Source organism: Salmo salar, chromosome ssa03 (assembly GCF_905237065.1).
Source record: "Salmo salar chromosome ssa03, Ssal_v3.1, whole genome shotgun sequence".
NCBI classification, from domain to species: domain Eukaryota; kingdom Metazoa; phylum Chordata; class Actinopteri; order Salmoniformes; family Salmonidae; genus Salmo; species Salmo salar.
The window spans coordinates 24,198,971-24,217,498 of NC_059444.1; the positions used below are offsets into that span (position 1 = coordinate 24,198,971).

The following is an 18,528-nucleotide window of genomic DNA, read 5'->3' on the forward strand; positions in this document are numbered from 1 at the left end:
AAGCAGCTGCACTTGTGAGAGAAAAGGACAAAGTACAAATCAATGCTGTGAGAAACATACTGTGGTTCACTTCACATCCTTACCTGTGGTCGCCTCTATCCTGTCTCCCTCGCTCTGGATCTCCTTGATGACCGCGTACACCTGCACTATGTAGGTGACCCCCGGCCTAAGACCGGTGATCAGGTAGGAGGTCTCTGTGTTGGGAACGGTGACCCGCTCCAGCTCTGCATCGTTGCCCTCAGGGTGCCAGGTCAAGACATAGTACTCTGCTGCTCTCACCGCCTGCCACTCTACCAGTAGCGAGACATCAGTCACCCTGACCAGATGCAGGCCGTTAGGGCCAAACACTAAGGGGGGAACAGAGGTATGGTTGGTTAAGGGACAGTTCAAAACTCTGTTACTCACTATGTTATTTAGATGAATTCGAGGGGTAATCCCAACCAGGATAAACCTGGTGGCCTGTCAGTTCAAAACGTCAGCTGTTATGCCAAGAGATCAAACCCTCTTGAAGAGATCAGAAGCTATTGTATTAAGGTCGCTATGTTATTGCTTTCTCTCTTTTTCACTCTTTTCACACTTCACTCGATGTTACTCTGACAGAAATAACATATCTGATTTAAGGAAAATATTTTTTTTTTACTTTTAGTGGTTTTTCAAAAACCTAAGATGGAAATTGGTGAAAGGATATTGCTTTTCTGTGGTTACAGTGTTATCTCTAGCCAGGATCCATCAATTAAGATGGTGGAAAATATGGTCTGGCAAATCAGAGACTATAGGGGGACTTTTCAATAACATGAAAGTGAGCCCAGGAGACGGCCAGTCAGCAGTGTACGGAGCAAACTTTCCACGCCAAGATATTCCTGCGGGTACAGGGAAATGCACAGGCGACCATAGGTGGTGAATTTGAGGAATTCATGCGCAGAAAAAGCGTAACTGTACATTGGGGGAAAATATGAAATGGGTGTTCAGGAGACCACATTTACCAGGAAAGAATGCACAGCAGGTTTGGACATTGTTCCACATGATGAAGGCAGGAAGCTTTCTCTTCAGCAGGAGCCTTTTCATAAAGTGGCAGTTATTATGCCTGTTCCTGACATTTTCTACAGCCACTGCCAGTAACAATTTTGCACTTAAATAATATTTCAGTACGGCCAATGGGACGAATAAATTAACATCTAGAGATTTGTAAAAAGCTAAAGGAAGGGAAATGTGTGTCATGACTGATTGTTATGGGGGAAGCATACTGTGTTTTGAAGAAAATTAATATCCTAACAGAAATTATGTTTGGACTTCATAAAGAAGGGAAGCATAAATCTACAGTGGCAGGTTCTGAACCAAGGAAAAATCTGTTTGGTGTTAAAAACTGTAAATAGGCTTTTCATCAAGTGGGCTGAACGTGTGCTGCCCAGTGTTCTCTGTTTCATAATTAATACGGGAAACAAGTGGGAAGCTGTTTCCATGTTGTGCTGTGACCATACATCATTACATTGCAAATAATATTCAAGACCACCCGTTTGAGAATGTAATGTGATTCTGAAATGTGATGCAAAAATGTGAATGAACAAGACTGCTTGTAACTGCCATTTGTCTGTGTGAGTGATCCCACTTTTCAGTGATTCATATAAGGTCCTGTTTTTACTGAGTCTGCCATGGTGGAAAGAGCATTATGGGCCAACTCAGGAGGTGTACATGGAAAGCAGACCAAATCCACATGCAGCATCTGTACGGCTATGATCTTGTGTTTAGAAATCCACAGAAATCCACCAAGGTCTTTTGTGGGGAGAATAAAATATACCCTCAATAAAACCCTTTAGTTTTTCTCTTGGTGATTTATTTGAAATGTGTGTCTGAGTTCTTTATCATTATAAAAACACCCCAAATCTCCAAAGGCCTACATTCAAATCCCAGACACAATCATAGTAGTGAGTTATGGAGGTTAACATTGCTTTAAGTTGTTGCTGAAGGGAAATAGAATTCATGATAGTGCACCTCAAGGTCTGATCATTTTCTGTACTCTAAAAAGCCAATATTTGTGGAAAAAAATCCCTATTCACCATATACCGTAGCTTCAAATGCACTCTTCCACACAAAACAGAAAATGTCTCAGTATACTATAGCTTTTGTCCCATACTCATAATATTTGTCCTCCAAATCCAACTCATAAACTCACATAGCCTCCCTCTTTTCCCTTCACACATCCCCATTGTTGTTGGAATTAAATCAACAGTTCCTATATGAAACTTGCTATAACTCTCCAAATATCTCTTGAAAATCTGAATCTCAGTGATTGCAATAGCTGACCTGCTACCCTAGGTCTGTGCACAAGGCAAACTTGGTTTTAACAAAGTGAAATCATTACACAGTTGATTGGCAGACATGGCCTGAGGCTGCAGCAATTACGTCCACTTTCATAAGTGTGGAAGCAGTAAATTCATCTGTCAGAATGTTTTGACTGCAAATGTTCTGCTTCTATGCACCTAAGTCAAATAACTGCTTTTTAATAACTAATAGTCAAATAACTGCAATACCTAACGTCATGTTTAAAGTGTTTGACACCCCAGAACCCTTAGGCCTCTACAGCTGTAGATGTTCTACATTCTCTGTAGATGTTATGCATTCTCTGTATATTTTCTGCATTCCAGTTCTCAGAATCAACAACAGGTAGAGTTTGTAATGTAGACCTAGGCCATTTCAGAGTAGGAGTGCTGATCTGGGATCAGTTTCTCTTTTAGATTATAATGAATAAGACATTATGACCTGATTATGACCTTATCCTTGATCAGCACTTCTACTCTGAGACACTTTGTGAATACGGGCCCATACCTGCAGAGCAATCATCCCCAAAGAAGCCCTCGTCACAGATACACATTCCATTCACACAGGTGCCGTGGACGCAGTCAGGACTGCATTTCTGTACGCTGCAGTCTTCGCCGGTGAAGTGGCTGAAGCACACACACTTCCCGTCCATGCAGTATCCCTTATCGTTGCAGTTGCCTGGGCACATCAGCTGGCTGCAGTCACTCCCCATGTAGCCAGCAAGGCACACACACTTCCCGTCCACACAGCGGCCATGGTCGTTGCACTCATCAGGACAGGTGGAGATAGAGCAGTCTGGGCCTTCCCAGCCAGGGTTACATTGGCAGCTGCAGGTGTCGTGCTGGTAGGTCCCGTGGCCACTACAGCTAGTGTCCACACCTGTGGAAATTTAGAAGAAAAAAATTGCATTATGTGATATTTGAAGAGTCTTTACTGTAAGTGTACTGTAATGTCAGTGTCTGTAGACCAATCATTTTTCAAACAACAGTTTCCCAGTTTTGAATGATATCTAAGGTTATGTTCCTAAATAGATTCAGATATATTGTAGCTATTGAATATAGATGCACTGTCAGATCTTATGGTGATAAACTGTACTGTACCTCCTGCTCCACCACCTTTGCCACCACAGCAGCCCTGGGAGCACTGACTCTTCAGGTGTTCCACCTCCTCCTCCAGCCCGTTGACTCTGTACAGCAAAGACTTGAAGCCCTCCGACTCATCACAGTCACACTTTGGGGTCTTGAGGTTGATTTGGTGCCTGAATACTATGTCCTTGTCCCCCTCCAGAGTAGGGCCCCCCTCCAGCTCTTGCAGACCTAATCCCTGGTCCTGCAGGTGAGGCATGGTCTGCAAGGCCAATTTACAGTCAGGGCTCTTGGCCAGGTCTATTTTATAGATGTGGCTGAAGGTGACTCCTTTCTCAACGGGGGCTGGAGAATCTTCTGTCACATATGTGGTAGTGACAGTGCACAGTATGCCTATCAGGCAGAGGGCTCTTGAGAGCCAGTGAAGTCTAGTAGTCATGGCTAGATGGAAAAATAAGTAGAATAATTGGTGAAATTGATATTACACTTTTGACATGCACAAAGAGCCCTTGGCACCTTTTAGGTCTATTAAGGTTTTTTCCAGAGAGAACATCACTTTATTTTACAAGGTTATTAAAGACTGATGTTAAAGAAGTCACATTCGTTATAGTGCAGGCAGCCTATGTTTTACAAAAGGGACATGAAGTGTGTCGTAATTTCAAGCAGAAAGCCAGCAGTCATCACTCCAACTAAGCACGTTTTTATCCCACGTTCCTAACCATGAATTGTGCTCAGCCAGCCATAAGGGCTTCAAGGAGCATGGAACCGTGTCTTCCAAATTATGTCATGTTGACAGTGATGTCATCCAGCTTTTTGACTTTCTCGGAAAGAGAAATTATAGGCTATGATATCAAAATAACGGGCCAAATATATTTTTGAAAGGACTTGGTTCAAACCTTTAGGGTGAATATAAGTGACCTCTTTCTCAAGCATGTTAGATTTAACCACTGCCTCTTTGGCAGACAGTCATTTGAAAATTGGTAGTGTAGAACTTATAGTCGAGGTCTGAACTTGTGTGGTCTGTGGAAACTGAAAACCAAAATGAAGTGACTGTCTGCTCTGCTCTACACAGAAAGAGAGGCCATGGTGTTTGACAACTGGAAAATCCGCACAGTAATAGCATACATGCTTAATAAATAGCTTGGGTTACTTTTAAAGGAATGGTGATTGGTCAATGGAATATGCATGAATTGCAAAAACACTAAAGGGATAGTTCATTGGGAGCACACAATGTAAAACTATCTAAGAAGTGAAATGACTCAACCATGAACAAATACTAGGCTAATTTAACCTGAGCATAGATACTGTATATAGTACATGCACTCCCCTACGTATTTATTTGACCAGTAAAACTAAAACTTTTAATCTGGCTCTATAATTCAGCATTTTGGATTTGAGATCTGTCTGCTTCCAACTCACACTTTCAAACACATTGATCCCCTGAACGCAGCTCACTTTCCAGCCCACTTTCCAGCTCACACTCTCCAACACATAGATCACCCTGAACGCAGCTCACTCTCCAGATCCCAATCACCTGAATTCTGATCACTTGTTCACACACCTGTATGTCATTTACATACAGTATTTAGTTCAGTTCTTTGCACCCCATCATTGTGAAGTATTGTTTGTTTTGATACACATTCTATTCGGAGCGTTGTTTATTTCTGTTTTAGTCCTCCAGTGTATCGTCGTTTTGGCCATCCTCCCTAACGATGCCTTTTTGCCTATTCCCTGCCTGTACTTTTGCCTGTCACATTTCCTGTCATCAACCTCTTGCCTGATCTCCCGGACTATGTTATTAGCCTTTTCCCTGCCTGTACTGTTACCTTTTTTTTGAGTCCCTGTGTATGACCTTCTGCCTGTCCCTGGACCCAGCTACCTGCCTCATCCTGTGTATGACCTTCTGCCTGTCCCTGGACCCAGCTACCTGCCTGCTCCTGTGTATGACCTTCTGCCTGTCCCTGGACCCAGCTACCTGCCTCCTCCTGTGTATGACCTTCTGCCTGTCCCTGGACCCAGCTACCTGCCTCCTCCTGTGTATGACCTTCTGCCTGTCCCTGGACCCAGCTACCTGCCTCTTCCTGTGTATGATCTTCTGCCTGTCCCTGGACCCAGCTACCTGCCTCCTCCTGTGTATGACCTTCTGCCTGTCCCTGGACCCAGCTACCTGCCTCCTCCTGTGGTCCCAATTAAACACCTGCTGCGCCCTGCGCTTGAAACCAGCTCTCTGTCTCCCATTGTACTCATTACAAGATCAAATGTTTCATATGAGAGGACAGTACATAATTTGAGGCTATTTTTACTTTATTTGAGGCTATTTTCATACATATCTGTCTTACTGTTTAGAAATGAAGGCAATTGATGTATCTAGTCCCTGCATTTGAAGGTGTCACAAGTATTTGAACAAATTCACTTTGTATTAAAGTAGTCAAAATATTAGTATGTGGTCCCTTATTCCTAGCACTTAATGACTACATCAAGCTTGTGACCATACAAACTTGTTGAATGCATTTTCCGTTTGTTTTGATTGCGTTTCAGAATTTATTTTTGATGAGACACTTTTTTTTATGTTTAAACTGCATTTTCAATTGTTGATATGGAAATTTTGTTAGAACCTTACATATTATTGTGTGTTTGCATGCCCCGAGCATTAAAATAATTGTAAATCCATTGTGAAAGGTTATGGAGTTTGCGTTGCGAATTATTTGGATGAAATGTGCCCCCTATAAGTTTTAACTGTGGATGTTACATAAATCTGAGCTGAGTTGAGCAGTGTCATGTTGTTGGATGATATGAAATATGTGGCCATTGAAGGCTATTGCTTGGCTACATTGGTATTTACATTTGGTGAAAATTGTTTGTCAATTTCGGTTAATTGCCTATGTCACTCTAGTTGTTGGAGCGATCTGTTGTATGGTGAACTTGGGCTTCATCAATGTTTATTTCTGAGTAAATCTGGCTTTGATAATAGCCCGTGCTTTCCCAGCCACCAACTTCACCGCAGGTCACTGTATCATTCTGTAGGGGAGACCGGGGAAGGCTGTAAGACGGGATAGTTGCAACACTCTTAATATCTCCAATCAGGAACAAGCTAAAATCATGTGACTCACTCTGCACATGCTCAGTTTAGTCCTCAACCCCCATGTGAAGAAGCAAGACCCTGTGATAAACTCTGCACATTTTATTGCTAAAAATCTGATTTTGAGGTAAGAAAGTAATTTTTGGGGCCAAATTTGTTTTTGTGATGGCATCACCTGCTTTGTAGTTCGATTCACCAAACTTATTTCAGGTTTAATTTGATGTAAGTTAGCAATGCTAAAGTTTTAACATGTAGCTAAAATTGGGTCAGGGTTAGTTTTAACATCTGGGTGCATCGCTGGGAATGCAAATGATGGGCCCACCAAGCCTGTAACCCAGCACTACCATACCATTGTCATAACTGTGACTCTGATTGAACATGTCCAACATTCCCACACACACACCACCGCTCTCTTTCAAATTCACTCACACACACACACACACACACACACACACACACACACACACACACACACACACACACACACACACACACACACACACACACACACACACACACACACACACACATACACATATACACACACACACACACACCACAAACATTCAGTTGTTTAGTTCAGATGTTGCTAAGTTGTCAGATGTTGTTTAGTTGAGAAGGGCTAGTTAATGGAGTGTAAAAATAATTAAAATTTTTATGATTTGTATTATGACTTTATTATTTCTGCAAAACAAAATGCTAAACATTGCAATGTTGTTCTCATGTTCTCAATAAATCCTTTCAATATTTTGTTGCATGTCGTGATTTAAGCATTTTTTCAAACTGTTATATTTCACCCCAAGGCCTGTTACAACTGACCCGGGAGATGGGGTAAATTGTAACATTTCACTCCTTGTCTGTTTGATTTTAAGACCTAATACTTATAACAATTTGTAGCAGACAGATGGAAGTTGTTCCTAACACATTTTGAATGTAGTAGCTCAAACAATTTCTGAGAAATGTACAAAAAATGCAAAAAGTGTTACAACAATCCCCGGTTTCCCCTACTGGGTAACTGTCCCAGGAACAATCTTCGCCCACCCCCACACCCCCAGAAAAAAAGACAAAACCAAGGAAATTACATTTTCCTCCAATGTCGCTACTAATACAATTTCACAAAATACACAGCATCAGATTAACAAAAAATAAAATAGCACATTATCCAAACAGGTTGTCACGTGGAAGCCTTTAGCCTAGCGTATTTTCTTCACACCAAGTTGCCATAAATTCAAAGCACACGTATAATTGACACTGCCAGAATGCACACGCGACCCGAATGCAGTTAATAAACACTACAGGAAACCCCTACAGCCTATAACAGACCATGTGCCTCTTTGAGCTTTCGTTGTGACTCTTCAGACATTTGATAGGCCTATGCACAATTCACTACATAGGCATCTCTGTCAGTGACATGAACTCTGTTAACAATTCAGAGGCATGAGGGAAAATTCTATCCTGTCCTAGAGCATGGTCTATTTTCCTATCCAGTCCCAATCCCAATTAAACCCCAAATCCCAAATCCTGTATAAAAATTCCTAACTTTTTTCTGTAATCCATAAATTGCATTATCAAAGCTCGTTTCCCGCCTATGCATGCCAAAAGACCACTATAACATTTCCCCCACTTCTCTGTGCTGTCTCATAGGGGAGACTGGGAATGGTAGTAATTTTTTTGTGATCAACATACAGTGTGAGAGTAGATATGGATATTTATTCAACAGAGTTGGTCCCCTTTAAGATAACTTGATATTTAAACTATTTCCACTCTTCATGTTTCTGTTATTCATGAGCTGACCTTGTATCTGTATAAATCAATTCAGTTTTGACGAATATAGGAGATACAGTGCCTTCGGAAAGTATTCAGACCCCTTGACTTTAAAGCCTTATTCTAAAATTGAATAAATAAAATACAAATTACATAACTATTCAGAGCCTTTGCTATAAGACTCGAAATTGAGCTCAGATGCATCCTGTTTCCATTGATCATCCTTGAGATGTTTCTACAACTTGATTGGAGTCCACCTGAGGGTAAATTCAATTGATTGGACATGATTTGGAAAGGCACACACCTGTCTATATAAGGTACCACAGTTGACAGTCCATCTCTGCAGCACTCCACAAATCAGGCCTTTATGGTAGAGTGGCCAGACGAAAGCCACTCCTCAGTAAAACGCACATGACAGCCCGCTTGGAGTTTGCCAAAAGGCACCTAAAGACTCCGACCACGAGAAACAAGATTCTCTGGTCTAATGAAACCAAGATTGAACTCTTTGGAAGGAGAAATGGAAAGGGGGATACCTAGTCAGTTGTACAACTGAATGCCTTCAACTGAAATGGGTCTTACGAATTTAACCCCTCGCCTGAATGCCAAGCATCACATCTGGAGGAAACCTGGTACCATCCCCATGGTGAAGCATGATGTGGCAGCATCGTGCTGTGGGGATGTTTTTCAGTGGCAGGGACGTGGATACTAGTCAGGATCGAGGCAAGGATTAATGGAGCAAAGTACAGAGAGATCCTTGATGAAAACCTGCTCCAGAGGGCTCAGGACCTTTACCTTCCAACAGGACAATGACCCTAAGCACAAAGCCAAGACAACGCAGGAGTGGCTTCGGGACAAGTCTCTGAATGTCCTTGAGTGACCCAGCCAGAACCCGGACTTGAACTAGATCAAACATATCTGGAGAGACCTGTGCAGCAATGCTCCCCATCCAACTTGACAGAGCTTGAGAGGATCTGCAGAGAAGAATACAAGTGTGCCAAGCTTTGTGGTGGCTAATGTCTGCATTACCAAATGAGGAGAGTTACAAACTTCACACACCAGTCAGAGTTATACTTAAAACTACATCTTTAATAATTAATATGCTTTTGCAAAAGCACTTGACTTTCAATGATGCGCTATCTCTAATGAACCATTGAAAAGTGACTACACATAAGTACAAAGAGCTTTTATACCCAAGATCCACCCCTCTCAACATACATGACGAACAACAGATCTTAGGAACTGTTCACAAAGGGACCTTATACTTGAGAAAGGAGTATCCCTTAACCAGACTATAAATTATCGTTCAGTTTGGTCCCTAATGACGAGGTTCTAATCTCGTTCCTGGTACTTCATAGTACAAAAACACCATCTCATCCAATGGCATATATCAATTGTCAACTCTAGATACTCCCATCTCAAGTAAACCCCCTCTTGATCCCACTCCTGGACAAGCTCACTGAGGGGAGTGACTTGCACACAGACATTGTGGACACATATAATTGGTTCCCCATTAATCACGCCATCTCTTCACATGGTTTAAGAATAGGTAAAGACACATTCACATATGAAGACAATGTTCCATTTTGTCCTCCTCCATGTCTGATATTCTGCATAGCAACAGAGATATGTCAAAGACAAGTCTGACCTCTCCCCTCTCTGGGCCCCAAGTGACTGAGCCCCAGCTAAGGGAAAGGTGCAACTAAAAGACACCAGAGTCCAAAGGATACATTCCAATGACAAATATCTCACATAAGCATATTATGCTAATAAAACATCTTAATTATCTATGTTACCCAACTAATTCTGATTCCTCCACCACAGCTTGTAGCGTCATAACCAAGATGACTCGATCTCTGCCAAAGGTGCTTCAGCAAAGTACTGAATAAAGGGTCTGAATACTTATGTACATTTTTTATTTTATTTATTTATTTCACCTTTATTTAACCAAGTAGGCAATTTGAGAACATGTTCTCATTTACAATTGCGACCTGGCCAAGATAAAGCAAATATGATATTTCAGATTTTTATTTCTAATAAATTAGCAAAGAATACTAAAAAACTTTTTTTGCTTGGTCATTATGGGGTATTGTGTGTAGATTGATTACATTTTTTAAATCCATTTTAGAATAAGGCTGTAACTTTCTCTGGGACATGTGGGACACACTATTCAACAGCCAGTGAAATAGCCCGGCCAAACTGACTGCTCAGTTTGGTCGGGCGGCCAGCTCTAGGAACTTCTTCCATTTAAGAATGATGGAGGCCACTGTGTTGTTGGGGACCTTCAATGCCGCAGAAATGTTTTGGTACCCTTCCCCAGATCTCTGCCTCGACACAATCCTGCCTCAGAGCTCTACGGACAATTCCTTCAACCTCATGGCTTGGTTTTGTGCTGACATGCATTGTCAACTGTGTGCCTTTCCAAATCATGTCCAATCAATTGAATTGACCACAGTGGACTCCAATCAAGTTGTAGAAATATCTCAAGGATGGTCAATCGAAACAGGATGCACCTGAGCTCAATTTCGAGACTCATAGCAAAGGGTCTGAATACTTATGTAAATAAGGTATTTTTTTGTCACTATGGGTTGGGTTATCAGCATACATGGACACACAGGATTTGTTTAATGCCAGTTGCAGGTAAAAAGAGAAAAGAGTAGAGGGCCTAGAGAGCTGCCCTGTGGTACACCACACTCTGCCTGTTTGACATTAGAGAGGCTTCCATTAAAGAAAACCCTCTGAGTTCTAATAGATAGATAGCTTTAAATCCACTATATGGCAGAGTTTGAAAAGCCATGGTCAATAATATCAAAGGCAGCACTGAAATCTAACTGTACAGCTCCCACAATCTTCTTATTATCAATTTCTTTCAACCAATACACTCAGTGTATCTCACCGGAGAAAGCATCCGAGCGAGCGAAACAGCACCCCTCTGTCTTACTATATGTAGCCCATGTATCTGATGTTGCCTGGCCAGAAATAGAATATGACATGCCATTCTCTTTTTGATACATGGTCTACACATAAAAGGAAATTTATGCTTGATCATTAAATGTGGTCAGAGGCTCCGTATGGAGGGTGTGAAGCAATTGAGGAGCCTCCGAAGGCATGCAGAGGCCAAATTGAGCTGTGCACCGCATTGCTGTGCATCTCCCACATTTTGTAACAATGTGGTGTGCCGTGTAGAGCTCTGCATTGACATGATTGGTTGAAGGTAGGTGAGGGCGGGAGGTCCTGTATAAACACAAATTCACTTCCATGACAATTTACTTAAGGAAATGTGGAAAAAGTCAAGGGGTCTGAATACTTTCCGAAGGCACTGTATTCTGTCATTTGTTGAAGGAGGTTATCTAGCAAGCTTAGCAACTTTGGTCATTTGACTTTTGTTTGACTGAAGTTAAACAAATTTTGTATGATTCGACGATGAGTCCTGAGTGCTCTGTGTTGAGATCGCCTTACTGCTGAAATGCGCTGAATTAATTGAGGAACATAATAACGCTCAGAATTTATGAATGGCCTGTTTTGCAACTCACAACAATGTCATTGGTGATCAAAGATAGTTACTCTATCATTACAAAATATCTGTTTATTTTGCTCTGAAATCTTTACATAGTGCCCTAACCAAGCCAACAAGGTGGCACTCTTATTTGGGGAAAACCCTGGCATAGGAAAACCCTGGCATAGTTATAATTCATATTATCTCGGGATAATATGAATTATTCCCAGGATTGAAACTTGATAGATTTTTGTGAAAATATTCATCCCTATTCAGTGCTGTCGCCTCATATGGAACATTTGATCTCAATCCAAAATTATAGCATATAGAGACAAATTACGAGTTTTAGCTTCATTGTCCAAATAAATACGTAGCGTAAGGAAGTGTATATGAGAGAACAACAAATGATGCAAATAGATGGTTCCTGTAACATTGTATACCAGTATAAAGAAATCTACATCAATGAATATATCAATCATACAAGACTAACAACCTCATCTACAGGCTGAAGTAATTGCATTGGTGTCTGCTGTGACACGTGGTGCTATCTGAGGCTTGCCCATGTAGTCACCCGAGGGATCTTGAAAATAAGTTGCCTAACCAAAGAAGGCTGTTGGGAGGAGCTATAGGAGGACATGCTTGTTGTAATGGCTGGAATGGAATCAATGGAACAGTATCATACACATCAAACATGGAAACCATGTTTGACTCCGTTCCATTTATTCCATTCCAGCCATTACAATGAGCCCGTCCTCCTATAGCTCCTCCCACCAGCTTCTTCTGAGCCTAACCTAAAAGTGATAAGCGCAATGGCATAGGTGTTATGGCATCATAAGCAGCCTACAACATCAGTGACTTTGTCAAGATGTTCAGAGATTGACATAATGGCTTAGATGCTGCTGGCTGTCAGACACATGGTGTAGAGTTGATGTTTTTGATACTACAGGCTGCCTCAATGTTGCTGGACCTCAGGAAGAGTAGCTGCTGCCATCCTTAATAAATACAAATACAATCGGAACATTGCAACTGAAATATGTAGCAGTGTCCAATTTGAAAATACTTCCAGTTTGAAACTAAAAATCGAAACATGGATCTCTAAGCATCAAAGAAGAGAAAAACAGATGTAGAATCTTACAAATGTTGAAAGAAACAGACTGAGCCTCCCACTGGACACAGAAGTAGAATTGGCTGGAACATCAAAATGTCAACAAGTGTGCTCAAAATCAACAATTCTTTGTGGTGCCATTATTCCATTATCAGACCTACAGGAAGTGGAACCTCTTTTGAGTAGCCAGCATGCTACTTTAAGTAAATGGCTAATGTTCCTTTGAATGGCTATCATTAGCCTAAATTAAAATGGTTAGCATTAGCCTAAAAGAAAATGGCTAACATTAGCCTAAATGAAAATGAATAACATTAGCCCAAAGATTATGATAATTAAACCAAGACAGGACAGCTGTGTCATTTACAATGGGAGCCAATGAAGCACAAAGCAAGGAGGTGGGCAGCACCAAGCATGAGCTAGCAAGATGTAGTTGCATGTTTCCATTAGGGAATGCCTACTCTCTGATGAGCACTCCTAAACAACACAATTGTTTTTAACTTTGGCAAGGGGTCAAGTCTACAAAATGTAACGCACTGCACTCTGTAACATATTCTTGTTTAATAATTATATTTTTGTCAAATAACCCTTAGCATTAAGCTTCCATCCAATAGTAGAGTTCACAGTGGCTCAAGATTTGTGAAAATTGAGTATGTTGGAAAAAATGATGTTGGCTATGTTGCTAATGACTTACAGTAACTGTATAAAGAGAAATAACTCCGCCATGGCTCATTAGACAAAGCCTATGAGGAAAATTCATGTTGTTTTTGTAGGGTTTTGGGATAAATGCCCGAAAATAAGATCCATGGTAAACACAGGCTTAGGAGAACATATATGTTTTGTGCCATGAGATAATCATCAGAATTTATGTAATAATAAAAAACGCATACATCGCATAAAGGCTTCATAATTCATAAGGTAATGTTAACTGACTGCTATTATCTAATAGAACAAGACGTTTAAGATCTCCTAAGCCTGTGTTAACCTCAGACCTTGTTTTCTGTGTTTATTACAAAACATTATTCTTTCCCCATTCATTTTCCCCATAGGGATGGCTGAACGAACCAGAGGTAACTCATTTCCGGGTTTTAGGACTACAAGCTGGCGAGCTCTGTTAGTGCCACTCCATATTTCCACCATGTTTGCTGGGAGTCCTGTGTCTGCTATTAAACTCAGTGGGTGAAAAAATTGAGGTCAGAGTAGCCAGACCATAGAGATTGAGACAGACTATGACTTCACAGCTGTGGCCATTCAGCCCCATTGACTTTCTGGCAGTAATTACAGTAGTTGGCACTGTATCAGCAACCAGGAAATACAGTAGATCAGACCAGGGGGAAAGACCAGCGAGTCAATGACAGCCTTACAATAACCCACATCACAGGAGCATTATACAGCCCTGTGGAATGGCACCAGGCTTGGCACACACAGATCCTTAACAAGCTCCTTTATAGCTCACTGTCAAGGTTTTATTTGATGCTGGCCATTTTCAGACTTTTATTTGTCTTGGAGAAGATTCCAATGTGGCCATCTTCCAGCTCAGCAAAATGGCTGCAACGGACTTCTAAATCTCTGCAGGGCAGGAAAGCAAGAACGATACACTAGTAAGCCTGAGGATTCTCCTCAATGTCAATCCATGGTTGTGTCCCAACTGGCACCCTATTCCACCCTATAGGAAATAGGGTACCATTTGGGATGCAATCCATGTGATGCGTGTCAGACATGGCAGAGCCGTGGCAGGCTCAAAAGTTTCAAGAAAACAGTATCCTCAGTTCCGCGCTCAAAGTTGGCATTGACACACAGGCGAATTACCTTCACATAACAAGGGATTCAAATAGTCAGACACAATGTCTGTCCCCTTTTCAGCCTCCATTTTCTTTGCAGACTTGTCGACTAGCTGTGAAGTTTGATAGACTTCCAACCGGGATTGGCAGGAAAGTACCTGAACAATTCCAGCATGCATTGCAGACTAGCAAGTAGTGCTCAGAGTAAACTTGAAACAGCTATTCAAATAGACTCTCTAACGGTTAACACTCCTTCTTTATTTAACCTGTCTCCATTCAGCTACACTGATTGAAGTGGATTTAACAAGTGAGAGATCAATAAGGGATAATAGCTTTCACCTGGATTCACCTGGTCAGTCTATGTCATGGATAGAGCAGGTGTCCTTAATGTTTTGTACACTCAGTGTAGATGCTCAACAGTGTTCCACTGGTTGGTAAAATTGAGCTTCCTCTACTCTTTGTTGAACCTTAAGCCTTGAGACAATTGAGACATGGATTGTGCATGTGTACCATTCAGAGGGTGAATGGGCAAGACAAAATATTTAAGTGCCTTTGAACAGGGTACGGTAGTAGGTCCCAGGCGCACCAGTTTGTGTCAAGAACTGCAATGCTGCTGGGTTTAGGAAAGTGTCCTTAATGTTTTGTACACTCAGTGTACTTATGGCATAAGAGGAGGTAGAAAGTGTCCCCTCACTCACTAACCAGAAATGCTTCAGACTGTGAATGCATTCAATCTCAGGTCCTCACAGTGACCTAATTTCCCTCCAAAATAATTGTGCAGGGAAGACAGAAAGGAAGGGAAGCAAGCAAGGACAGATGGTGTGCAATGCCCCATCCTCTCCTGAGACACATTAACCAACAGACAGACAAAAGGCAGTCTGCTCTTTTACGTTTCAAGTGGAATTGAATTGGACCAACAAGCCTGGGATGAGCTCAGAGCTCATGGTCTTTATGTGGTTGCAAACTTGCAACGTTTGTTGAATTTCCCTTTGCTTGTAGGCAGAAAAACCTGAAAGCAATTAGAGTAAGTCTGAGCTAAAACTCATATCCCCCTGCTCTGTCTGTCGGTCCTGCCATCCAAACCACAAAAACCTTGATAAGGTTACAAGAGCCCAGAAGTCACTCCATTGGCCTTATGTAATGCTCGCATATTAGAAACCACCCCATTCATGGCTAGATGCAGGCAACGATCTACATCTGTTGTTTGTTTTATCACTGCTTCCAAGTCAACTTTAAGCCAGTACAGTAGCATTTCATCAAGTTCAGTGACCTGCAAGGACCGTACATAATGTCTATGAAGCCTGCAACTGTTTATTTTCCTGGAAACTAAAATAGCACCTTCAATGAAAAGTTAACCTGTGTTAAGCCCATAGTAAGGACATCTAATAGTATTCTAAAATGTCAGCTATGTCCCTACGCGATATGTCTGGCTAGCTGAGGTATAACGTGTCAGTGGTTAGTCTCATGCTTGACTGCCCGGCAGTTCAGTCTTGTACCAGAGAGGCTGGAGTTTAGTCTGTGATGAGAAGGCAGGTTAATAGAAGGTCATGAATAGGAAAATGTATAATAAACGCAGGTTATTTTCCTTAAAAACTGAAACTATTCAAGAACTTTGTCAAATAAACAAGGAAATGGACCTTTAACCGTATTGTGTTTGATGCCTTAGTCACAACTCATGTCATTTTTGGGGGGTTGATGCAAAATATGAAAATAAATCTATCAACAGATTGCTTTTTGTTTCTTTCATTCATTTATTTTACTGCCTACCTTCTACTGAAAGAACTTAGCTTTGGAAGTTGTTATAATCATTTCATATCTTTGTTTAAAGGACTACTGTATGTTAACATCTCATTTGCTCTGATGAAAATCAAGTTTCCTGATCAGATGCTGTATCTTATGATGACTCCTGAAACAGGAGTAACATAGCAAATGATTTATTCCGTTGTAAGTATGACTTTTTTGTTGTAATTACTTATTTCAGCAGTAAGTGGGAATCTTGTCTATACCTGCATTTGTTAGAAGAAAATTAAACAATATAATTGTGAAATATTAAACAGGTCATCCTATGAACAAAAATGTGTCAAATCAAATGCAATCACTAATCAACGAAACTCACAATCACAACAAATTTGTATTCACATATTACAAAGCCTGTCAAAATGAATATTGAATAATAAAACAATGGTAACAGAAAGCAGTGTTTAACTTACCGTTGCAATTCCCTGTGACTCCGTCCTCTGAAAGCCTGAGAATCTGGCGCTCTATTGCTTCTCTCTCTGACACCTGTTGACAAGCTCAGATCAGGAGTTAGAAAGGGCCCTTATAACCAATGCCTCTGTGGCTCCTGCAGCAACAGTCTTTCCTTCAAGTCGTTAAATTCCATCGCCGAAAGGCCTATGGCCAATGGGAAGTAGTTTGGGAGTGTCTCTTCTCTTGCTCCTCAATCATGGAATGGAGAGAGATAATGAGAGTCATTCCCTCTTCCTCAGTCTGGGGCTAATCACCTACATCAACATGACCCTCACTCATGTTGCCTCTCACCCCTTCACTACCATTTTTTTTGTTTTATAAACTTTTTTATGTTACAGTAGCAGCGGTGGAAATAAATTAATCACTTGAGCAGGAGTAATATGTGCTGCAAGGAAACCAGAGAATGTTTGGATTTAGTGTTGAGCTCATGCCAAGAAAAATCCGGAATTCATAAAAAAATAAAACAGATCTAGTCATATCTGTGAAGTGAATTAAATTTCCCATCAGATTAGCCAACCTTTATTAGTCTATTTGAAGTGTGAATTTGGATTAAGAGATTATAGACTTTAGTTACAATATGATTTTATGCATCATCACATTAACTACTAAAACACTACATGTGGTCATCCTTACAGGGATTGATAGGTCTGAAATAAAACAAAATAAAACATATTTAATCGTTTATACATACATTACATGGTTTGGCTTATGCATACAGCACCATTGTGAAATGTTCTTACCATTTGAAGAACAAGGAAAGACAGATATTTTTGTGAGAAAACAGCAGGCTAACACTTCTCCTAAGCTAGTACAAAACCACAAACACCACAATCAGAAATAGCCTTCAGACCATATTGTGCAACACTTCAAGAGACAATAGCAAATGATGGATAAAGTTAGATCTATTGTAAGTACCAAAGTGTTTGGATTATTATGAATTGATACCCTAAGTATTTCGATGAATTACATAAGAACATTTACACAAATACAATAGAAACCAATGCAACAACGTGAATTCATGCCCACACATTGACCCACCTTTGTCTAATGGACATGCAGCATCACCAAAGGCTCTAGGTGTCAAGGTTGGTCATATTTTTCACCGGCATCTGTTTGTCTCTAAATATATAATATGGTATCACATTACTGTGACATAGCGGCTGTCTGTGAAATAGTTCAAGTGAAACTGGAGCTGGAGCTGAGGCCAGGTGTGATGGTCTTTAAAGGACAAATACTTACAACTGATTGAAATTGCAGGGTGGTGAAGGGTTAAGTTGCCCCTAGACACTGATCCTAGATCTGTACCTAAGGAACACTTCACCCCGGAGCTCACCGAGCTAGAGACTCACTGGTCTGCAGAAATGACTCAAATCAGATAATAGTTATAAATGTCCCTTTTGGAACCATACTGTGTGAAGATTCTAGAACAACCGGATGGCACATGATAAAAGCCAGTAGAGGCAATTAACTGTTCCTCTGAGTTGAGAAATAACCTCGGAACATTCAACTGAATGTTCATTCTTATCAAGTTTTCATGGCCCTTGGCATTATATTGCATGGTCTAGCATTGGATCATCTCCTCTGTAAAACATCACTGAAACATTTGTGTTGGTGCATTCAGCCTTTAATGTCTGATGACCTATACCAGTTGCTACTCT

General features: G+C 40.9%; 1 protein-coding gene across 3 annotated transcripts in view; it reads right to left on the reverse strand.

Moving 5' to 3' along the window:
* LOC106599401 (tenascin-N) overlaps nucleotides 1–17,095 on the reverse strand; it is a 41,816-nt gene extending 24,721 nt beyond the window's left edge. For all 3 annotated transcript variants that reach the window (XM_045714663.1, XM_045714662.1, XM_045714661.1), the window contains exons 1-4: nucleotides 16,831–17,095; nucleotides 3,417–3,842; nucleotides 2,824–3,195; nucleotides 84–347 (exon numbers count right to left, since the gene is read on the reverse strand). In XM_045714663.1, the coding sequence (XP_045570619.1) occupies nucleotides 84–347; nucleotides 2,824–3,195; nucleotides 3,417–3,840 (1,060 nt within the window). In that variant the 5' untranslated portion in view covers nucleotides 3,841–3,842; nucleotides 16,831–17,095. The remainder of the gene's footprint in view (nucleotides 1–83; nucleotides 348–2,823; nucleotides 3,196–3,416; nucleotides 3,843–16,830) is intronic.
* Between the last annotated feature and the right edge of the window lie 1,433 nt (nucleotides 17,096–18,528).